This window comes from Schistocerca gregaria, chromosome 2 (assembly GCF_023897955.1).
Source record: "Schistocerca gregaria isolate iqSchGreg1 chromosome 2, iqSchGreg1.2, whole genome shotgun sequence".
Classification (NCBI taxonomy): Eukaryota; Metazoa; Arthropoda; class Insecta; order Orthoptera; family Acrididae; genus Schistocerca; species Schistocerca gregaria.
This window is the reverse complement of record NC_064921.1, coordinates 392,266,694-392,292,016: the sequence shown is the minus strand read 5'-3', so window position 1 is coordinate 392,292,016 and position 25,323 is coordinate 392,266,694. Positions and strand designations below refer to the sequence as shown.

The 25,323-nt window shown below is 41.2% G+C and overlaps 2 protein-coding genes across 7 annotated transcripts in view; one reads left to right on the top strand and one right to left on the bottom strand.

Annotated features, from left to right (window-relative positions):
* Window positions 1–25,323, bottom strand: part of LOC126321776 (uncharacterized) — a 165,369-nt gene that overhangs the window by 3,223 nt on the left and 136,823 nt on the right. The gene's annotated exons all lie outside the window — the stretch shown is intronic.
* LOC126321732 (protein regulator of cytokinesis 1-like) overlaps window positions 1–25,323 on the top strand; it is a 208,369-nt gene that overhangs the window by 46,669 nt on the left and 136,377 nt on the right. For all 4 annotated transcript variants that reach the window (XM_049994214.1, XM_049994212.1, XM_049994210.1 and 1 more), the window contains exons 3-5: window positions 13,320–13,430; window positions 23,318–23,458; window positions 23,660–23,779. In XM_049994214.1, coding sequence (XP_049850171.1) covers window positions 13,320–13,430; window positions 23,318–23,458; window positions 23,660–23,779 — 372 coding nt within the window. The remainder of the gene's footprint in view (window positions 1–13,319; window positions 13,431–23,317; window positions 23,459–23,659; window positions 23,780–25,323) is intronic.

The window sequence follows — 25,323 nt, the reverse complement described above, 5'->3', positions numbered from 1 at the left end:
TTTTATTTTAAGATTTTTGATGCTGTCCACTGTGAGGGGATTTGGCTGACCACAGGTGCTAATAGGACAGTCCCATACACAGTCTTTGTGCTTCCGTGCTGAGTCCGGAGAACCGCCACTCACCATCTCGCAGCAGCTCCTCATGGTGCATTAGGCATGTAAGTTTCTTGCAGCTCCAGCTTCACCTGCATACTGTACTGTAGCTCATACGCCTGTGGAATTTCTTGTCTCCAACTGTCCAGGAGCCTCAATGCTATTTGGAATCCTTGAGCAGCATGTGATGGAGTCCCTCGGCAGAGCATGTACAACCCCAACCCACAGTTAACTGTCTGCCAGCATCATTTCAGGTTTAGTACAGTACATGAGAGATTGCACTCCTCCTCCTGTTTTTATTATGCTATTTCTGAGCTCCACAACTATGTACCCATCTTTATGGATGGTTCTAAAGAGGGGGACTTCGTTGGCTGCTTTGTCGTTTTCCTGGATCTTATCCTCAAGGTTAGACTGCCTCAAACTATCTCTGATGCAGAATTATATGCAACCTTGCGAGCACTGGAGGAGATAAGACATTCTTCCAGTGCTAAATTTCTTGTCTTCTCTGATTCTCTGAGTGTCCTGTGCTCTCTGCAACGTTTGTACTCAGCAGATAAAGGAGTTGAGAGTATCCAGTATACCCCCCTCCAACTATGATGACTGGGGAAGGAAATGTCTTTCTGCTGGGTACCAAGGTGTGTGGGTCTTGCAGAGAACGAAAGGGCGCATCTAGCAGTGAAACAGGCAAATTGTGATCCTCAGTTACTTCATCGCCCTGCATGCTATCACCTCGCCATTGAGGTACAAAGTCATGCGTTGATGGGAAGACGTATGGCTGAAGTGACAGGTAATAACCTCTGTCTAGTGGAGTCCACAATGCGGCCATGGCACACATCCTTCCACCCATGTCAACAGCACCAGGTTCTCCTTACTCGCCTTTGCATAGACCACAGCCCTATGATGCATGGCTTCTTGCTCCGGCGAGAGGACCCTCCGATTTGTGGTGCTTATGGCATACAAATCACTGTGTGCCACATTTTATTGGAATGTGTGTTATTTTCCAACAAGCAGGCCGTAGTGAGTTTGCCAATGGATCTGCCCTCTATTTTAAGTAACGTTTTTGCTGTTTCACCTGTGTTTTAATTTCATGTATAGCTACTTTTCCTCTTTCTAAGTTGTTTTAGCGCATGAGATAGTGACTGTGTAGTCATTTCAAGTGGATGAATGTGCAACAACAATTTAAGAGATTATCTCCACATTTGTTTGTTTTAATGACTGTAAGGACAGTGATAACCTTGCCGTGGTGCACTCGTAAGATACTACCCCCCCCCCCCCCCCTACACACACACACACACACACACACACACACACACACACACACACACACACACACACACAGGCAGAACGATGCTGCAAAATGACAGCTCTGCTTTCACCCTGCGGATGAGGCTATCTATCTTCAGCAAAGCAGCCAGCTACCTTAGGAACTGAGAATGCCTGTGAATCCAGGTGACAGGTATCATTTGAGCTGACATCAGCCACAATTTGCAGCCATGTGTATCCAGTGCGCTTAATTGCTGCCAGCAGAGCCTGCTCCACATCTCAGATGAGACCCCCCCCCTCCCAAACAAGCAGAGTGGACACTGGCCTTCTTTCCTGACCTGCCTGCTATATCTCTGTGGGGCTTCAATAACCAAGAGAATGCCTGAGCCTCAGGGTGGTTGTACTTTAACCCGTCCTGAGAGAGAGAGAGAGAGAGGGGGGGGGGGGGGATATTAAAGACCCTGCCAAAAAACACAGTTATATTTTGTTATTAAAATTTAATTAACATTTAAAATGTTACATAGTTAGTCCTACACAAATTAAAAAGAACTATTGAGAGTTGGACGTCTATGATACTGCTGTGTGCATATACAAACTTTTGAGTCCGAGATATTATTATCATGTGTAGTAGTGAGCGAAAACGTGTCGAGGGGAGTTTGAAGTGGTTGGACACAGCGTACAGTGGAGAGAAGCCATGCAATGTGAGAGGTCGCAGCCTGCTGTGATTGTGGTAGTAGTGCTGGAGGAGACTTTGCTATTAATTCCAAATTATTTGGTAATTTTCCTTTTTGCTGCACGTATTTTGTCAGTTGCTTGTGCACTGGAGAGGTTTTGTCAGATTTGTGTATGCACACATTGAGAGTAATATTCGTATCTTTGGGCCAGAAATGTGTTTATTTACTACAGACCTTTTGGAATAATTAAGTCTGTGTAAAGTTTGTCAGTGCTCTGATGAGCCTGCAATCAAGTGCCTCCTGGGAGTCATCACAAATGAAAACAAATTTTTTTCAGAAGATAAGGTCACACTGGCTGTACTCAGTGCTTAAGCCGACGGTGGTCATTGCCACCTGCTAAAAGGACATTTGGGTGATGCTCAGCAATCAGAGCTAAAGGGGTAGGTATTGTTGGTAAATGGTACATGATGTAACATTTCAGGCCCTGCCTTCGAGTTATCTGCCACCATACCAGAACCACAAGGAACACCTGATTTACCTAAACACCTCTTTAAACCCAACTGTTCTAGCTAACCTGGACCAGATGATAGCAGGCCAAAATGGTTACAAGAAAACAAATGAGACTAAACATTGCTACTGACACACAACCATAATTACCAGCACATCAGCTGCTTGCATAATACTCGTAGTGATAAGTATCGTGCACTCCACAGGGAATGACTGTCTGACGATCACCTCCAGCCGTCTACAGCCAGACTGTTTCAGATGCAGTGAACTATGTCAGATCAAGGTAGTCAATAAAGTGCTCCATCAACTGATTCAATGCATTCATCGCCCACTCTTCCACCCACCCCGAGCAGAGCACCATTCGCAAACACTGTGCAAAAACACAACCGTTACTTTAGCAGGGAGGTGAAAAGTCATTGAGCAGAAGAGTATCATACAGAGATTTGAGTCAAGATCCTTTCCTAGAGTGATTGTTAGAGTATTTCAAAAAGACTGTGACTTATTTTAGTCCCATCACTACTTTCATATGACATATTATCCAGTGATGCTACAGTGCACAACGAATGACAGTGTGTGTCAATTACTTAGTCTCCCACCCATTTCCCTGCTTCATATGATGGCTTACCTATGTGCCTATGGCAGGAAAAAGAGTTAATTCTATAAGCTCCTGTTGCCAAGTTACAGCTGTCATAGTGAGGTGCATTTATTATTAAAGTGTGGCAGCCAAACTTAACCTCACAACATTGTGTGCCACATGAACAATTGGTTTAGTAACTGTGTCACATGAATTTCCCTCCTTGACAGTGTCTCTAAACTGTGGAAGTCTAAGCTCTCCCTTTAATACACCCCCATTCTTGGAATCCCCACCCCCCCCCCCCCCCCCACCCACCACCTGAACCTCCAGTAGCCTCATCCTGTGTCACCCTTTCTTTATATTCCAGTCAGAAAGAACAGAGCAGGGGGCAAGAGAGTGTCTTAAGAAAGGTACAAATTTTATGAGATTTTAGTATGTTGTGTGTAGCCGGGTCTGTAATGTAGTATCCAAATTTTCGACATAAAGATCCCTGTGCTAATGTGTTGTGAAAAGAAAATATGTGAACTTATAGCACTTCCTTCAGCCTTTTGCTGTAACTTTATCCCCTTGCACACGACAACAAGAAGTGCTTAGACATTTCTTCCAGAGTGTTAAATTTCCTATAATTTGCACTGGTTAAAAGCTTTTTGAATAAAATATTTACCAACATAAATAGCTTCAAAGAAATGGCAAATTTCTCAGATTGTCAAATAAGTGCGTACCTCTAAAGGTCGTAATTTATAAACCCCTAGAGGCCTACCTACTTGGATTTAAGAGCTGGGTGGGCGTGTGGCCTTGGGAGATCCTAACTGGTCAGTTTCCTCCACCACCCTCCATCACTGCCTGAACTATTGTTGTAAAACTGGACTTCTTCGCGTAGTACTGTGGTCCTTCTGCTGCACTGTGGATGTAGTACTTCCAAAAGTGTAGTCTAATGACATACTTCAGTGAAGCTATGCAACTGGAATCTGCACATTAAATTTGTTGAAGGAAGATTTCCTACGTCCATGCAGCAAGTTATTTGAACTATTATTTTTGATCACAGAGCAGGTCCTGATAACTGTAATGAAGAGTTAGGGAGGGCTGTCTCACGGTCCCTGCATAATTAACAGATAGTGTGCTGTCTCTATGTACTTTCGGGTATGAAATGCCTTCAACACTTCCGTCAACAAATAAAGATGTTCACCTAGGTATGCTCAGCAACACCTGAGTAACATGAAGGTATGGAGCCCTGCTGAGTAACCAGGGTTCTCTAAACATTCACCACTCCTTGAGACTTAAGTAGATAGTGTCAATTAGCACAGGGCAAATTATCCCCAAGAGGCGAGCCGCCATTTAGATCAATGAGCTGGCATCAAGTCCATGAAGAAAATAGTGGCAGAAAATTTTGAAGATTTGAAGTTCAAACAAAATAATAATGTCTCTAGCCTCAGTTTCGTGTCCCCTGAAAAGTCCAGATAAAAACATACAGACCGCCCTCTTACTCTCTTCCAATGAGTTTGCATTGCCAAGCAATCAGATGATTAACTTGAGAGAATTGTTCAGATCTGAACTTGCACCCTTTCCAATGCATCTCGTCACTGACAACAGTATCTACAAAGGCACGAAGTCAGCTATGTGTGCAGCATTCACTCTAATACAGAAGTAGTGGACGCTAAGGTGAACAATGAGTAGTAATTGGAAATGGATACATTATACATATAGTTGCTTGGAATATGCCATGTTCAAGTCAGTGTGTACAGTCCATGTGAACTGAGTGCAAAAACACTTTTGATGTAATACCATAGTAGTTTTTGACAGATTCTAGCGATATCTGTTGTCAAAGCAGGTCGCTTTACTGAACTTGTCCACAAAATAAGTCTTTTCTACACCACCACCCACTACAGAGTCAATTTTTTTATCAAAAGATACCAACAAAAAGAAACTTCATTTCAGTGCTATGACTGAAATGGCTGCAAAGGCATTGTGGGTAAGTGACAATAAAAGATACAATTTTGATGATAAACACTGCTGACTATGACACCATTACCATCAAATTGGAAGACAAGAGATTTTCGTATTGCTGAGAGCATTGACCTCTTGTGAAAATAACATCTATTTCCAGAAGAGAGTGAAGAATAATTCTTCCAGAGCTCTGTGCTTTTCAATGTCAAGGAAATTCAATCCACACTAAATTCTTTCCCTCCGTGCAGCAAGCGGGTGAGACACTTCTCAATTCCCTTTGGAGAAGGAGGGAAGACAGCACAATTTACAAGAAAAACCTTCCCTCTCTGACTTCCTGGTTCAACAGAATGCAAAATTTTAGAAGTAGGGAAAGGTTTCTTGCAACATTGTGCAAGAATATATGAACAGAGATACACTAGATTGTCTTTGCCACTCTATATCTGCAGCAAACCCAAACTTCAAATTGGTGAGATGGCCACGCACTTGAGCGACTGTACCTATCTACAAGACAGGTGTGCAGCTGGGTAGCTAAAAGATTTCACCATTTTGGGGCTGGACACTAATCAGAGAATGGATGATACCCATAATAACAACAAAACATGCAGCTCCAGATTCCTTAATGAAATTCACTTCTTGCACTGTATGCCTACACCCAAGAAAATGCTGGGCTCTGGTACTCTGCCATTTGCGTACATTGTTGTGGCAAGAATTCACCTTTGCCATGCGTCAATAAGGAGAACTCTTAGAGGGATTACAATGAAGGAGAATCCCTAACCAATGACATCATCGCTGAGGAGGAAGCAGCTGAGGCCCAGTTTAACCTGACATCTGGACCAAAGGGGTCAAGGCATTAACTTGTTCCGAGTGATTCTGCATCCCATCACATGTTTATTAATTTGTAGTAATTTTTATTTCTTAAACATACATTTAACTGGTAAGAAAGACAATGTGTTTGATGGGAAGGCTGAGGGAGGTGGTGGTCTTGGGGTTGTTAAACCTTGGCAATTAGAGGCATCTACCATGAAAAATCTGCACATTTTCACCAATGCAGAAATGAGCGTTCCATTGAGGGTAAGAGTGGGTGGGGGTGGGCTGGCATTGTTTATGTTTGTGAAGCGTTGACCAACAGGCACCTACCATTATCATTTAAGAAGTTGTTCAGTTAAAATGATAATGTTAAAAACCTATCCTTGGAGATTTTTTTAAAGAATTTGACAATTATTGTGTTGTCACTTAGAAGTTATATGCCTTAGTAAGTACTTGGTCTCAAAGGAAGTCTTATGCAAGAGAAAAAATGTAGGTGAATAACCTGAATAACCAAGTTGGCACAGGGACCTCAAGATCAAAAACTTGGATGCTACACTACACACAACCAACTTAAAAAGTACTTAAAGTTCATAAAATGTGGGTCTTTTGTAAGGTCTTTGTAGTTTTTTCAGCTCAGTCCAGCCTGTCTTCAAACTACATTCATCAGTTCTGTTCCCCTCACATCATTCCCCCAGTTTTGTTATGGTGTTAATATTCCAGTGCTTTGTTTTGTTGAGACTCAACTGGTCATAAAATGGTGGGAAAGTAACTGTATGCACTAACCAAGCCTGAATGGTAAATCTACATCTACATCTACATTGTGCATGATATACAACAGGCTTTAGATACCAGCTTCCAGGTTGATACCATATCTCTTGATTCACGAAAGGCGTTCGACTAAGTTCCGCACTGTCACCTACTCAAAAAAGTGCGTACTTACGGTCTATCTGATGACATATGCGTTTGGATAGGAAGTTTTCTAACAGAGAGAGCAGTATGTCAACCTGAATGCGGTGACTTCAACAGAAAGAAGCGTAACTTCAGGTGTGCCACAGGGCAGCATAATAGGTCCGCTGCTTTTTACAATTTACATAAACGATGTGGTTGATGGTATTGACAGCGGCATTAGACTGTTTGCCGGTGATGCTGTAGTCTACAGGAAAGTAATATCACACAAGTTTTGAACAAATCAGTGAGGATTTGCAGAAAATAAATGCATGGTGCAATGACTGGCAGTTCTCTCTCAATATTAGTAAGTGTAACCTTCTGTGTATAATAAGGCAAAAATCCCCATTCATGTATGAGTACAAAAGAAATTCTCAGTCTTTGGAAGCTGTAACATCAGTCGAGTATCTGGGTGTGACTATTCAAAATGATCTCAAATAGAATGATCAGGTTACACAAGTAATGGGCAAGGGGAACTCTAGATTGCAGTTTATTGGTAGAATACTGATGCGATGCAGTACTTCAACAAAGGAAATTACTTACAATATGTTAGTTCATACAGTCTTAAAGTATTGTTCATCTGTATGGGGATCTTACCAGTTGGGTCTGATTCAAGAGATTGAGAAGGTCCAAAGAAGAGTGGCAAGATTCATGACTGGTGGATTTAGTAATCGTGAGAGCGTTACAAATCTCATAGAAAGTTTAAAGTGGAACACACTTGCAGATAGACGACGCACGAAACGAAAGGGGCTACTCACTAAATTCTGAAATCTGATCTTCGCTGAGGATGTAGAGCGTATATTACTACCACCAACTTTCAGATCGTGCCATTATGTTCACTAAAAGATAAAGGAAATTAGAGCTTGTACTGAGGCATTCAGTCAGTCAGTTTTCCCTCATGTGATCTGCGAGTGGAACATAGGAGGGGGGATGGGGGAGGGGGATATGACTTTGGCGCAAATTGTGCCTCTGCCACACACCGCTTGGTGGCTAGCAGAGTATACATGTAGCTGTAGAGGTAATGAAAAAGGTAGATTCCTCCTTAGTGCTCATCCGCACTCTCTTCCTCACCTTTGATAGAGTGGTGCTTACTTCCAAGATCAAAGCAGGCTATGAAATTATAACAGTCCAGCCGTACATTGCGAACCTGATGTGCTGCTAGAAGTGTCATTGTTTCAACCACACTACAGTGCCTTCTCGACACCCAGCCAGATGTGTAACCTGTGGTAGGGATGCACATGAGGGCGATTGTTCGCCTTCTTCTCCCCGCTGTATCAACTGCAATGGCAGCCATGCTGCCTCCTCCCAGGATTGTCCTGTGTATCTTGATGAACGAGCTATCCAACAGATATGGCTAAAGGAAAAAATGCCTTACCCAGTAGCTCGCAAGTTACTGTCTAGCTGCAAACTCTGTGTTCTCCTGTCTGGCACCTCAAGTTCTGTTCTTGTTACCCCTCGCTCCATGAAGGCCATGGCCACGCAGACATGCAACCTCCAGTTCAGCTCGAGGTTGTGAAATCACCCAGTGTCAAGATAGCATCACCGTACAGCTATGCAACAAGCCGTCAAACTCTTACCTCAAGTGGCGAAGCCACCAACTACACAACCGGTAGGCAGGAAAGGACAGTAGTAGTAGTCCCGTTTAGACTTTCTCCATCCCTCCAGCCAAACAACACCTGAGTCTTCCTCTAACTGGAAAGGCTCAAAGAAGTCCACCAAATCCTTCGTCACACAAAGAGGATTTACGGCTGCTTTTAGCATCACAGCATCCCCTTGTACTCTACCTTCAGGAAATGAAATTGCGCCCCTCACAACTACTTTGAGCTTTCAAATTTCTTACTGATTTGTTTTGACCTCCCCCTGGGATCAGCATCCCATCTCATGGGGTTGTCATGCAGCTCATACAGGATGACATTCATAGTCAACCCATTTCCCTGATGGGTAGTCAGTCAAAACGAATCAGTAAGAAATGTGAAAGCTCAAAGCAGTCGTGAGGGGCGCAATTTTGTTTTCTGAAGGCAGAGTACAAGGGGATGCTGTGATACTAAAAGCAGCCATAAATCCTCGTCGTGGGACCGAAGGCTTTGGTGGACTTCTTTGAGCCTTTCCAGTTAGAGGAAGACGCAGGTGTTGTTTGGCTGGAGCTATTGCAGTTTGCCTTTTCCTTCCCCACCTGACTTTTTCCATCTGTACCATTTATGTCCCTCAATCTTTCGATGTCACCAGGGCAGACTTCCTTCAGCTTATTGAGCAGCTACCTCACCCATTTTTCTACTCAGTGACTTTAATGTGCATCATCCCCTTTCGGTTTCTCCTAGGACCTGTCAGAGAGGTGCCCACTTGGCTGACTGTCTTAACATAGGAGCACTCACAGTCCTTTCCAACTCCTTGCACACCTATTCCCATTTGGATCTATGTTTCCACACTGCTCAGCTTGCCCATCATCTCTGGTGGTTCGTTCTTTCTTACACAGTCTTGAGCAACCATTTCGCTTGTAGTCTCCATTTGCTGACTCCTACCCCATCCGCATGCACGCCCAAATGGCGTCTTACAAAGGCTGACTGGCAACTTTTCTCCTCCCTGGCGACCTTCGAAGTACGTGATTTCTCCAGTTGTGATGATCAGATGGAATATCTTACAAATGTTATCCGTACCACTGCAGAATATTCCATTCCTAGCACTTTCTCTTGACCACGCCGTGTCTCTGTTCCCTGCTGGACTAAGGCACGCTATGGTGCAGTTTTTATGCGACAACGTGCTCTCCTTGTTTTTAACTGTCATCCTATGGTGGCAAACTGTGTTCATTGTAAACAGATGCGTGCACAGTGTCATTCAATTCTTCAGGTTAGCAAAACGCTGGCTGGATTTCATTCACAAGTTCTTTTTAACAGTTCCACCCACTCCTCTGTCTTGTGGGACAACCTCAGACGGCTCTCTGGGACCAAGATCCATTCCCCAGTTTCCAGCCTGACAGTAGCAGATGATGTCATCGTGGACCCTTTTGCTATCTCCAACACCTTGGGCTGCCATTTTGCGGAAATTTTGAGCTCTTCCCGCTATCACGCTGCCTTCCTCCATCAGAAACGAGCAGAGGAGGCTCGGGCGATACATTTCTCTTCTCCGAATCATGAGTGCTACAATGCCGCCTTTACTATGAGGGAGCTAGAGCATGCTCTCAGTTCATCCTGATCTTCTACCCCAGGGCCAGACCCCATCCACATTCAGATGTTGCTGCACCTTTCTCTTGCGGGCAAGCACTTTCTGCTTAACACAGACCACCTCATTTGACAGGGGGCATGTTTCCCAGACGCTGGCATGAAGCCACCGTCATACCCATATCTAAGCCTAGTAAGGATAAAAATCTTCCTTCTAGCTAGCACCCCATCTCTCTTACCAGCTGCTTTCACAAGGTGCAGAATTGTATGATTCATGCCTAGCTGGTATGGTGGCTTGAGTCTCACAATTTACTGATGAATGCACAGTGTGGATTTCGAGTGCGGCATGCTGCAGTTGACCACCCATGCCATGACTGGTTTTCTGCAGAAATCCCAGACTGTGGACGTGTTTTACGATTTGGAGAAGGCTTACACCTGCTGGAGAACTGGTATCCTTCGTACTCTTTACATGTGGGGCTTCTGTGGTTGTCTGCCCTATTTCCTTCAGGAATTTTTAAAAGATCGAGTTTTCAAGGTGCATGTGGGTTCTGCCGTGTTGGACACATTTATCCAGGAAAACTGTGTGCCTCAGGGTCGTCCTCTTTGCTATTGCCTTTAACCCTATAATGGCCTGCATCCTACCAGGCACCTCAGGCTCCCTTTTTGTTGGTGATTTTGCCATCTGTTGCATTTCTCCATGGACCTGTCTCACTGAACAGTGTCTTCAGCGATGTCTTTATTGTCTTTACTCCTGGAGCATCAACACTGGCTTTCACTTTTCCACCGACAAAACAGTCTGTATGAATTTCTGGCATTGCAAGTAGTTTCTCCCACCATCTTTACATCTTGCGCCTGTTGCCCTTCTGTTTGTGAAACTACGAAATTCCTGGGGCTCATGCTCAATAGGAAATTCTCTTGGTCCTCCATGTGACTTACCTGTCAGCCTGCTGTACACGGTGCCTCAGTGTCCTAAGTGTCCTCAATGGTACTTCTTTAGGTGTCAATCGGACCACGTTTCTCTGTTCGTACCGATCCCTTGTCCATTCGAAACTCGACTATGGGTGCTTTGTTTATGTGTCTGCACTTCCATCCCTCTTATGCCATCTCAACACTATCTACCATTGTGGCATCCGTTTGGCCACGGGCACTTTTTACACTAGCCCGGTTGAGAGTCTGTATGCTGAAGCTGCTGAACTACCACTGTCCTGCCGCTGTGAGTTTCTCCTGAGCAGGTGTGCATGCTGTTTTTCTGCCATGCATGGCCTCCCGTCCTGTGCCGCCTCCTTTGGTGATTCCTTTGATCGCCAGTATGGGGCACGTCCCTCTTCTCTGTTACCTACTGGAGTCCACTTTTGGCATTTGCTACGGTGGCTTAACTTCACACTACCTGAATCTTTCCCCTTCACCACTGTGGTTTCGTGAAGTGGCCCATGTTAACCTTGGCCTTCATTCGCTTCCTAAGGACACTATTCCAGTGTTGGGCTACCGCCTTCAGTTTCACAACCATCACATGGACCTTCTTGATAGTGCCTTTGTATACACTGATGACTTTCAGACTGACCGTGGGGTCGTGTGTGCCTTCGTCATTGGCATCTGTGTCTTTCGATATCGGCTTACGGCACACTGCTCAGTATTTACAGCCGAGTTCTTCGCCTTGTATCAGACCGTAGAGTACATCTGGTACTTCCCAAGTGTGTCCTCTGCTCAGACTCATTCAGCGTCCTTCAAAGTCTATATGCACTGTACACCGCCCATCGCTTAGTGCAGCGAGTCCAGGAAAACTGTCACTTTCCCACTCTTGGTGGAGCCAGTGTGATGTATCTGTAGGTTCCTGGTCAAATCGGTCTGCCAGGAAACGAGGCTGCTGCCAAGGCTGCAGCCCTCGTTCCTCAGCCCACGAGTACCTATATTCCCTCCGATGAGCTCTGTGTTGCCGCCTGTCAGTAGGTGGCGTCCCTTTGGAATTGCCAATGGTCCTCCCTTCGTGGGAATAAGCTCCGGCTTATTAGGCTTGTCCCAGTGGCTTGGGTGACCACCACTTCGCCCTCCCACCGACACGCATTGTACCATTTATGTTCCTGCTTCAGTTTTCTCTCTGATTTATTGACTGTTTTAGCAAATGATGCATGGGCTGTCGACCATGGTTTACTTTTTATCCACCAAAGCAATATGGCAAAAGGCATTTAATTTTTAGTTTTGGACATCCATTTCTGTATGGTGCCTTATTTTGGCCCTCTTTCCACGTGTCTGTATTTAACTGACTTCTATTATATCAGTTGGGGTTGATGTATAGTCATTTTTCAACTGCTCTGTCTTCGTGTTCTATAGTTTTGACATGGGCATGTATGACCCCAGTTGTTTTTTGTGCCCTAAAGCAAAGCAAAACAAAAACCCAGAGCAATAAAAATTATTTAATCTCTTCGTAGATTAGTAACCGGCAAGAAAATTTATGTTTCACTTGTGGAAAGGTTAGAAAGTATTGTGAGAAATAACAATATAGTGAACAGGATCTGTTCATGTAAACCATTCTCTGCAATTGATATGCAGATGCTCCTTTCACATCTATGTGTTAATACTAGGCACTAATTCTGTCATAAAAAGATTAATGTGTTAAGAGAAAGGCAAGAAAGTGTCATCCACACCCCACAAGCCATATATGGTGTGTGACAGAGTGTACCACATGGATAAGAATGCAGTATTAATTTACTTTGTCGGGTCTCGGGTATGTAGAAGCAGAGTTCATTTGAGAGAGCAAAATTCGTAGCCAAATTTTATTTAAACATTCATAAAACTGAGAAATGAAATGCGTAGCTTGGTGGATCTGTAATTAAATTATGTAATTCCTTCAGAAGAGTATTGTAAAATTTCTGATTTTTGTGGTGTTTTGCTGATGGTAAATCACAGAAGAATGAAAATTAGTTTCTGATTGCATCCTCCGGCTAGTATTTATTGTTATTATTATTATTATTATTATTATTAGAAGATATGTTTTTGAGTGTATTGCAGATTTGATGAATCCATTTTAATGCCCAAAGCTAGGTTACCCGTAATCATATCATTTGTGATTCAAATAAAGAGACAGTTTCTGTTGATTTTTTGGATGATTCTCATGAGTAGAATTGACCTGCCTTTCTCTTAGTGGCTATGATAATGACAGTATAACTGAGGAATATAGAAGTTATAGACAGCAGCACAGTATTTTGGAGTATAGGAGATCAGCACTGTTCATTCGTTAAGCTACAATGTGTGCAATTTTTTCAACTGACAGTCATTAATAGTGTAACATCTAGTTCTTCTACTTCTATCAGTATAATTTCCCATAGTATTACCATTACAGTATTACATGGTGTTTTGCAGGAGTGCATCCAGAACAGTGTCCAGCATATTATTTCTAGAGAGCAACAGAAGAAACATGAGATGCACGAAAGGCTGAATTCTTTATTGCATGATGCTGACAAACTAAGTAAGGTAAGAAAGATAATATGCTGTAGGTGATATCATGTTATTGTACAAAAGTTTAATATTTGTTGTCAATGAGAAGATTCAGTCAGGGTCATTTTAACTGAAGAGCAAAAATGAAACTTTTCTCCAGGGTGTTTCGGCTGAGGTTAAAGTAGCTCAGAGTACAAATTATTATAATTCTGTATGATTTTTATGAAAGAAAGAATATGAATATATTTTACATGAAATAAATTCTGTGTTTTGTAGGAATGCTTAAAGGCTCGTCTTAACAGTATTTTTCATAGTGACATATTTTACAAAGGTGGTAGGAAGACTCCAGGATGTGATTGAATCACAGTTTGTAGCAGGCAGATATTGAGTACTGGAGAGTTTAGGACTTATGTTCACCATGAGGCTAATTTTCCACTTGTGTTATAGTGTAAGTGTATCTGTCCTGGCTGAGTTCAAGTCTGGCAAATGGGATTTTCTGAACCCCAGATCCAATAGGCACTTACTGCTCTCTGTTACTGTAAGTTCAGAGTACTTTCAGTGGTGAAATTTTGGGCATATCAAAGAGTAGGGATCATGGATAGTGAAAATATGTAGGTATCTGTAAAAAAATAATAAAAATCTCAAAGAGAGCTGTTCTCATCAAAAGTGGACGACTTTGGAGATGAAACAGTAATTAGTGAGTAACCTCTGGGGCTCCTAACCCTATCCCATTTTGTATTCTGATTACCCAGACATGTGGTACTCTGCCTAACTGCTCATTATTATAGTTTCTAGGAATGAGATGTCCAGTATTCTACCACTTCCACAGGCTTAGGTTGATCACAAAGGGATAGAGAGACCCAACCAATGAAGTAAAACTTGTAACAAATGAGTACAGTATGATTATGTAAAGTCCTTAGATGAATATAAAAAAAATGAAAAGAATGAAGGTAACAATGGTTGTCCTTATGTGGCTCGGCAATCAACACATTTTCTGAAGCATTTGAAGTGGAGGTGCCATGAGCCACCATACAGTCTTGATCTCACCAGTGTCCTTCTTGATTTACACTACGGAATTCCTGACCAGTTAACATTTATGCAGCAAGTATAAGGTACAGATAAATGTCAAAGTGGTTGGAAACCCACGTGGAAGATTCAGATGAACACACACATAATCTTACGTTTAAATTCAACTCGCCCAGTCAAACTATTCAATGTACAAATATGGAATTGGCATGTGTGTTCTGGAAGAGTTGCATTATGTTTCGATTATAGCTTTATGTGTGACATCAGATTATTAAAACAGTTACAGTCAGTTTACAAAAATGCATTTTCTGATGATACTGAAGTTTTGGCACGCAGGAAACACTTAAAAAAGGTTAGGTGAACACATGTGACTGAAATCTTCAGAATGCATCACATTTTCATCTACTCCAAATTGGAACTCAGTCAGAACTTTCTAAAATGAGATATTTTAGATTAAATGTGAGGCACAATTGTTTGAGCTCGTATCAAGTACTTAAGCAGATCACCCAAGAGGTTTCCTTATGAGAATTAGATTGATAGATTTGCAGTTAACAAGCTATTAATTTTTCTAATCTGCCTGGTTATATGAGAGAGACAAAGATTTAAGAGAGATTTATGTGTCAAGAAAATGTAACTTAAATAGGCCAACTGGTATTAGGGCAAAGAACAAAAACGATAGAAAAAAACAGTATCTTAGTATTACAGTAATTTTTATTTCATGTTATACAGACTGAACTTGTGAAGTGAACTTCATTTGGAATTAGTTACTGATAAGGCCATCTTATTAATATTCAAAACTGGTGTAATGCCTTACCCTTCAAAACCTGAATTTTGAAGCATTACACTGGTCTTCTCTTAGTACCTGGTATACATCAAAGTTTCTCCGTATCCTAGCATCATGTACAGTTCCAGGTCGTGGAGCAGCGACACTAGTAAACACTTCACCATAATCATGTATTGCCTTGCACATTGACAGTAGGAAAGCCCTTTCAGTTAATATATTGGTCTCCATGTAGAGCAGGTTTTATGACTGGTACGTGTGTGCAATAAAGGCCCACACTGTACGTGGAAACTGATACTTTGAATGGCGTGTACCTTTTACTGCTTCTAGTTGGAAGTTTCTGGGAAATGGAATCCACAAAGGTGCTTTTTGGATAACATGAAGAAGAACATCTGAAAATGTCAGTGACACAGCAGTCTGGTGTATACATGAGTTTTCTTTTACAATTTCTCTCTTCAGCATTTCTTTGGGCTACATGTATATTTTTTTGCCTTACAAGCAACATGGATTCTGCCAGTTTTAATGAAAGAAAACTCAGTAAAATTTAACTTGAAGTTTTGTTCATACAAAATCATAGAATGTTCTCTGTGTGGAGCAACTTCCCACACCCTTTCACTCAAGCTGAGAACATTCTCAGGTGAAGTAAGTGGTGTGTTCAAAAAGTAAGGTGACTTTATATTTTTATGAAAAAATATTTATTTATTCATCAATATTCATGTCCCCTTTGAAGTAATCCCCCTAGGATACAATACAATTTCGCCAACGCTTCTTCCAATCCTCAAAGCACTCCTCATAAGCATATTTTGGTACAGCCTTGAGTACTTTCAGTGGTGCAGTTTTTATTTCCTCCGTCACTGAAAATCTTCATCCTTTCATAGGTGTCTTCAGTTTTGGGAACAGGAAAAATTCACAGGGGGGCCAAATCTGGTGAATATGGTGACTGGGGCGTGGTTGTCGTGTTGCTTTTTGGCCAAAACATCTCACAAGCAATGAGAAATAAGCAGGTGCATTGTTATGATGCAAAAGCCATGAATTATTTTTCCACAATTCTGGACTTTTTTGCAGATTGCTTCTGGCAAACGGCACATAACATTAAGATAATACTCCTTATTGACTGTACTACCTTGAAGCAAAAATTCATGATGCACTACGCCCTGATAATTAAACAGTTAGCAAACCTTTGACATTTGTTCGAATGTGGTGTGCTTTTTTCAGTCTTGGCTCTCTGGGATGCTTCAATTGAGACAATTGGGCTTTGGTTTCAATATCATAACTTCAAACCCATGTTTTATCAACAGTCATGACCCTTTTGAACAAATCAGCAACGTCATTGACTTCATTCAAATGCTCCTGAGCGATGCTCATGTGACGATTCTTCTGATCAGAATTGAGAAGTTTTGGAACAAACTTCGCTGAGACACGCCTCATGCTCAAAATATCTGAAAAAATTGCATGACACAAGCCAACTGATATGCCAACATCCTCACCAACTTCTATTACAGTAATTCGATGATTTTTCAAAACAATTTTCTCCATGTCTTTGACGTTATCATCTGGATATGCTATGGCGTCCAGAGTGAGGTTTGTCATTGGCATCTTCTCGGCCATCTTGGAAGAGCTTTTACCAATTCCAATTTTTTTTTTTACCGTAGAGCAGGCTTACCTAATGCCACTGTCAACATTTAATGTGTTTTAGAGCACTTCATTCCATTTTCACATAAAATGTGATGCAAATTCATTGCTCAATTTTTTATAATAATCAAAAATCGCCAAGCACACTAAAACAGTCTAACCTTTTTATCTGTCAAAAACAAAGTATGCTGTACACTTGAAACTGTGAACATACGTTTGGGACATGTTTACCAATACAAAAAAAAAAAGATCAATAATTGAATATACATTGCCAGCACAATTTGGAAAGTCACCTTACTTGTAGAACAGCCCTCATATATTCTGACTCTTTATTCAGGCCACTCAAGAAGGTTCTCCAAAATTCCAATAATAAAATACATTTTCCATTTTTATTCATATGACCCAGTGCCTCTTGAAACACCAAGCATGTCGGCAACTTCGGTTACTGAAGTACCCATCATATGAGCAACAACACTTTGCTCATGTTTGAATTCACTTAGCTCCGACAAATGCACTCACAATTATGCAGGACACTTGCAACGTACATTGAAGACATTGTAGAGGTATCATTCGTTGTCACATTCAACAGTGCAACCTCCAAGCTTGGTTAGCATCTGCATTTAATTTGAAGCACCGATTTCCCATGATTTGTTTTTATATTTTTGTCTAACCCATGTAGATGAGTTCGATGTTCCAGTAGATTATGAAATGGGCTCTAAGGGAAATGTGTTCAGGGTTAGGTAATCTTTTAAATGGGAGCATATTTTGTAAACTGTTGGTGATGAGTCTTTTTTATGTTTTCGGCAGTGAGAGACATGTGGATAGAATCACTATTACTAATAGGGTTGTCAGCAACCTTAATTGTTAATTTTGGTGTACTGTGTGGGTACTTGGCCTTCCACCTGGAATAATAAATATGGTGAATTGATTGTGTATGTTTGAATTGGAAGTGGAGATGGGATTAGAAACCTCTCTAAAAAAAGTGACGGACTCAGTGAGGTGACCAGGAGTGAGATGGAATGAGATGTGGATGCCTCCATCTCATGGGATGTGTTTTGACTTGCAACAGAAATAATTGTGCTGCATGTCAGTCAACTGGTACTCCATTCGGAAGAATTAGGGTAACATGACTTTAGGAATCTGCAATACTCCATTGAGCAATAATTGAAGACTGGGTATGTTACCAAATTATACCTTTATATTTCACATATTAAGTACACAACAAAACATCATTACATTCTTGTTTATTTACCCAACAAGAACTGAAATGCCCAATAGCTGTTGAAAACAAAGTGGAAACAGTCATTCATCCTGTCATCCTGGGTTTCTTTTCATTGGAGTTTCAGAGATTCAATAAGTTGTATGCCTTCTGTGAGCATTTATTACTGCCTGATACTAATGTGGTGGCTCCTTATAAGTCCGTGGAAGTCACCTTGTGGTATCCATTCAAATTCTTCAGTAAGAGTTCGTAGGGAGTCTGTGGTGGAACAGAACGACCATGAACACATTTGTCAAGTGTGCCCTGCAAGTGCTTGATGGGTTCTAGATTGGGAACCACCACCGACCGTTCCATTACTTCAGTGTTGGGCTTCAGAAGACATCCCTGGTAACACCTGCCACGTAGACCTTGGCATTATTGTACATGAGAAAAAATTCATTGCCAGCACCATGTGCAGCAGCCACCACATGGTCCAACCTATATTTCAATGTACTGCCTGGCAGTAAGGGGACTATGTACAATAACAAGATCTGTAGGTCTATTGACGCTGATGCTTCCCCACACTATCAGAGAACTTTGCCCGAATCTGTTGATGTCCTCAACATTTGACGGGTACTGCACCCTATGGCATCTCCACAAGTGAACACAACCATCACCTTGTGTCAGAAGAAATATGAATTCTTATTTGAATAACATGTTTTGCCAGTGACAAAGTTGCCAGTTGACATGGGAATGGCAGAACTGAATGTGAGCTGTGACACGTTGTTGTCAAGTAGAGTACTTACACAGGATGACTGGTTCATAAGATTCTTTCTCGTAACCTTTTTCTTACATTCTGATTGGGGACAATGGCTCCAGTGGCCCCTCTGACATGGTCTTGCAGTGCTCTGGCAATAGCTGTATAATGCTGCAACACAGATGGCCCACTAGTGGTCTTCATGTATGGTTGTAATGCATCAGTGACCTTGTCCAACTTGCCTTGTGTACTGGCCTGCATCCTTGTAGCATGTCACCAACTTATGGTTGGCAGATGGAAATACATTGACATCTGCAGCAACACAATAGAAAGTTCATCTTCCTTGGATCAAACAGACAGCTCTTGCAACTTGCACTGCATTAAAATGTTACATTGCATGTGCTTGGCTGAATACGATGTACACAGATGACAACTGCCATCTGTGTACCTCAGTAGGGAACACTGGGACACCAGTACTTACTTTCTTCTGCAGGGTCACCTGATACTGTAACGCATAACACAGCCAATAGAAGGCAAATAATTTTATTTGTTGAATGCATTGAAAGCGAAGATCTCGAGCTATGCAGTAGGATCACAGGTGCTATTTGTATCAAAATAGATATAACATACCGGACATTGATATATGTGTTCCGCAAATTCTTTTGAGCAGTGTATTTTATAGTCCAAGTTCATACAAATGTCACAAGGATAGTGCAGAATCCCAAAGACAAAACCACAAGAATAATTAACCGTTACCGCAAATGGTTTCCTATGTAGAGAATGGTAAGTGCACAGTACTGCCAACGAAGACAAAAAGGCCAGAGTGGCCTCCAGCAGCCATATAAATAGATGGCCATAATGAAATCTGGTGCAGATGGCACTAGGGGAGTACCTGCAGGGCAAATTTGCAGTGGTCTCTCTTTCTAGTGGCTGAGGTGCACGGCAGTGGGTGGCAGAAAAAGCAGATGAGTCATAACTGTGACTGTTCGGTAGTAGTGGCATCAATGGTTTTTGGTGTCCGCCTAAGGGGGTGGTAGCCCAGTGGGTTACGATGGCCCTTCCTCCATACGAAGACAAAGAACAGTGCTGTGTCATGTAGCCCAGCACCCGGCAGGATGCCAAGAAGCATGCTGGATGAGAGCTATGTCCATGGAAGCTTTAGAGGGGTATACATGCTTTCCCAGGTTCTAATTGGCACATGGCATGTGGTGACGGTGCCTAGGGGTGCAGCAATTTGAAGGGAGGTACCATGGTGCCTGTCATATGGTATCCAATGATGTGGAAGTCGTTCATGGCTTGCTGGGCCTCATTGTCTAAATGGAAACAAAGGGCCTTGTCCTGACTGGACGCCGGATTTGGGTCATTGAGAGGCACACCAAGGCATCAGTGTGTGCGTGCTGAGTAGTGTTTCGGAAATGTAACTCATAGTTATATCTACTGAGAAACAGAACATCACTGGAGCTGATGGGCTGTTTGATTAAACTGCTCAGCAGCTGGGCTGAAGAGCGATATCAAGGTCTAACGTCACTCAGTAAGTGGAACTTGGCTCCTTAGAGAAAAATTTTGAACTTTCTTAATGCATAAATGATCTCGAGCACTTCCTTTTCAATCTGGAACTACTACTTCTGGGCAGTGGTCATTATTTTTTAAGCACAAGCAATTGGTTCTTCAGAGCCATAGGTATTACTGTGCTCTAATATGGTGCCCAAGTGCCCTTCAGATGTGTTGGCAACTATTACCAGTTGCTTCTGTAACTAGAAAGTGGCGAGGCATGTTGTACAGAGTAAGGCCTATTTGAAGGTATGGAATGCCCAATCACAATCTATCAACCAAGAGAAAGAGACTCCTTTCTTCCAAAAATTGTACAGTAAATGTGCAGTCCCTACTGTGCCAGGAATAAATTTACTATAATATGTGATTTTCCCAGGGAAAGATTGTACTTCTTGTAGTTTGAGGAACTGGGGTGTTCTGTGACCATTTCCACGTGCTTCTTCGTAGTCTGAAATCTATCTTGAGAGATGATACGACTGATGTTTTCCAATGATTGTTGAAAGAATAGGGATTCGTCAAGATTACACGAGACAGGAGGCTTGTAGTGTGTGGAACAGTTTTTGAACGTCAGTCGCTACAGAGTCTTAGGTTTGTGTTGCACATTGCAAGCATAGTGCAAAATTTATTCAGGGCCAACATTGTGGTTTGAAAGTCTGTTGTGATTACATTAGTAGCCATTTTTGAGGGGAGTACCACAATGAAGAGGCTAGAAATATGGAAGCAAGGCATCTGTCTTTGTTGCATTGTGCACAACTTTCTGGGCAGTCATCCCCAGAATGCTTCCGAAAACAGTCTGAGCACAGCGGGAGTGCTCCAGTTGACTGGCTGAGAGTATGTCCTCGTTTGCAGGGCTGAGCCATAGTGTGGCAGTGTTTCCTCTTGATGATAGCTACTTCCTCTTTGTCGGCTAAGCTGTATGCATTACATGGGTTGAAGAAGGGGATGGCCTCCATGTCTGCCTAAGATTCTAAATGGCAGCTGGCTGCCTGGGATACTTGAATCATTGAGCCAATTTCAATACTTCCTCCAATGTGGGGTTGTACTTCATTGTCAGAGTTAGGCACGGTATGACTGGTTGGGCTGATTGCGACATTGATAGAATTCCACTTAAGATGATAATACAAGTGAAAGAAGGTATATAAAAGAAAATACATTTGATCAAAATCAAGTTAGGCCTGTTCGATAAAAGGAGTGAGCTTGCTTTAGCAGCCAATATGTTCAGGATGGAACACAAGGCAAAAAGAGGGATTTAATAGTTGCAGGGTCTCTTATCTTAAATGTGCCAAAATGCTGCCTGATTTGCATTTCAGTATGGTGGAAATGGCAAAGGATGTATAGCTGCCACATTTTAATGCAGGTTGGATTGGTTTGTGAAGGTGGTCAAGTGTGTGTGTGTGTGTGTTTTGTGTGTGTGTGTGTGTGTGTGTGTGTGTGTGTGTGTGTGTGTGTGCAGGGGCAGGCACAGATTTTTGCTTCTTTACCTGTCAGACATTTTATGTTACTGCGCAAATGATCAAAAATTTTTGTCCCTGCATGTTGAACTCTCTTCTTAGCCACTGACAGCTTTATAAAGGGCAATAAATGTCATTTTTCCCTCTAGTGTTGTAAGTATCGATATCACTGTTCCTCTCAAATTAGGATGGATCATTTGTTAGTAATTTCATTAGCAGATGTATGTATTGCAACGGTGCAGTTAAAATTGCCTAGCTCCGTGAAGAGGACGCGAGGTCTGTGGATGAACACCACATATTATTCTTACTGCTTGCTTTTGTGCAGTGAATGCTTTCTTTCCAAGTGATGAGCTACCCCACAAATTTGTTTGGTACAACATAATTGAGTTCAAATATGCAACATGTGCCAGGAGATTAATATGTTTGTTTCCAAGATCAGTAATTGTACGAAGAGCAAAAATTGTTTGAGAAGCTTGTAACATTTCTTCCAGTTCAAGTTTTCATTACTATGCACACCCAAAAATTTGGAACATTTGTTGTACAGTACTGAGTGTAGTACATTTTTCTTTTCTTTTCTTTTTTTCCTTCGAAATTTAGGGAGAGTCCGTTTTTTGGAGAACCCCTTCATAATTTTTTGGAAAATATCAATTACCAAGTTGCTCTCTATCTGAAGGGAATTATGATAACACTAGTATTGTCTGCAAAAAGTACCAATTTTGCTTTTTGAATGTTAAGTGAAATGTCATTCTCATATACAAGGAAGAGAAGTGGACCCGAAATAGAGCCCTGCAGTATTCCTGCTCTGCTGCTGGATCGACTCTGATTTGTCCCTTCCATTTCCATATTTTTTCCTGTCTTGTTCTTGGATCTTACAGGCATATAATGAATCGACGATAAATGCCTTTCATTGATACTACGGCAGAATTCTGACAGCATATTTATTTTACACTAATAAAGTTTAAATTCAAAGTTCTCTCTCCAAACTTTCCACTGATTAGAGATCAGCATTCCTATCGTTTAGCATTAAGATGTGAGAGAACATTTAATTAACTTGTAAGCCAACGAAACTCCTGATTTGTGGACCAGCCCATCGAAAAATAGAACTGATGGTAGTGTTGCCAATGTAACTCATGTATAAGTAAAAAACATACATTCTTCCCTTGATACTCTTCAGTTTAGTATTTGGGCTGGCTTCTAAGTATTACATATGTATTTTATGTACAAAGTACAGTAAGAAGCTATAATATCACAGTTAATACAAAATTAACTACTATCTCTGGATGAAAACTACTTTAAATTATTTATAAGTAGAATTTTCAACATTTGTGTTGAAAGTATTGTCTTGTAATTGTAAATAGTTAAAAAAATGATGATTGTTACCATTTGCCTGATTTTTTAAAAAGAAAAGTGGTCTTTATTAATAATGCTGATCATCAGCTTCTCACTCAGCAGAAATGTACACAAACTTCAAATTTTGATACTATGTAAGTTTAGCATGCGTCAAATCATATTTTTTAATTTCTGCAGGAACTTGAAGTTCATTTTTATCCTGCATTATATGATACGCTGCCTTTATGTGAGGCTCTTACTAAGGTAGAGTGTGAAACAAGAAAACTTCAAGAGAAGAAGTGTGCACTCATGAAAGAAATATTGGAGATTTCAAAGCAGGTGACAGTGTCTCTTTATTCTCTAGAGTGTAATAATTATCACAGCTTACATTCTGATGCAATTCATTTCAGTAATGAGTGTTTGATTTTTACTTCAGTGTTCCCAAATTTTGAATATTTTCTTGTATTTTTAGACATTAAACTTCACACATCATTGAATATTATAGAAAATGTCACTTTGCTATAAAACTTTTTCATTTAGGAGGCAGAACTGTGTTCAAGTCTTGGAGAAGCTGCAGAGATTAAAGTAGAGGATGCTCTACCAACAAAGGATGAGATAGCCATTTTCAATCAAAGACTTCGAGTTCTGCAGTCACGAAAGGTACTATAGAACATACTGGCTTCATACATTATTCTTTAATTGAAATATTTATCAAGAAACTGTAATTTTCTTCACAAAGTACTGCATTTAAATTTCAGTCAAAGTCCACTGATCTGTTGTGAAATTATAGTACAGCTGTAACAAAATGCCAGTGGACAGCTAAGACACACAAATTGTCCAAAAATTTGATTTATATAACACAATGTTTTGGGACATCATCATAACATTATCAAGTTCTTAAATTAATATACCACTAAGCACAGTCAAAACACAATAAGCAAGCAGCAAGAATGCACTGTCAAATATATTTTATCCTCATCTCATGTTTGACACTGCATTCTTGCTGCTTGCTAATTATTTTTGACAGTGTCCAATGATGTATTAATTTTAACACTTGATAATGGAATCACGTTGTTCTAAAACATGCTGTGTTAAACAAATTGTACATTTGGACAACAGGTGCATCTTACTCCACACTAAAAGCTCAATAACAATAAATTTAAGATTCGCAAATTAGTTGGGCTGTTGTCAATCACTATCTTGTTGCTTATATTCTCTCTTTCTTTTCATTTTATTTTGTTCCGAAGTTAATAAAGGACTTTCTTCATTAAATGTTGATGAAATGATTGAAGTGCCAACTCCGGAATAAATACTTCATTGCACTAAAGAATTCAATCCAGTGAGACTTGTTCATGAAACTCGATATCATCCAATGTCACTTCATTACATTTCTCAGTAACAAGAGCTTTTGCTTTTTGGCGGCTGTTGGTCAGCTTTCTGGACTATCTATTACAATTGGTACCTCTGCCTACCTTGTATAAATGATTTCAGCTTTTCCTATTCCATCAATCCCTAACCCTCACAATTATGGTTCTTTGCAATCACACACTGAACTATGACTGTAAATAACTTTCCTCTACTCCTTTTGCAAAATCTTTTTATCCTGATGCAGTAATGTTGTGTATGCCAGTTACGAGACAGTGTCGGCCTCTGACAGCTAGAAAGGAGAGAGGGTGTGTGTGTGTGTGTGTGTGTGTGTGTGTGTGTGTGTGTGTGTGTGTGTGTGTGTGTGTGTGTGTGTGTGTGTGTGTGTGTGTGTGTGTGAGGGGGGGGGGGCTTCTTTTATTCCCACTTGCATCTGAAAAAATAACTTCAGTCATTTAACGACTGAGCAAAGAATATATTACTCCCATCCAACTCCTCAACAATCTGTTATAGTTTGGAGGCCCTGCCTTGATAACCTAACCTGGCTTCTACTTTTCCAGAAACTTTTCACTTCAAATAAAAAATACTTTTCCCGAACACCCCCTTCAGGCTTCCAACACTGTTGTCAACCTATCTTCTGAAAAACTGAGTTCTGCAGAATTCTCAGTTCTCTCAAAAGCTTCGTTTTTATCTCCAAACTTAGTTTCAACCTTGCTGGGCTAATAAAGGGCCTTCCTTCCTTTACTCACTCCACTGAGTTCGGGTGGATTGGGCTTCAAACTGCCATCAGTCCAAATTTAAGTTTTCCCTAAATTCCATAAGTTGTTCAAGATGAATCA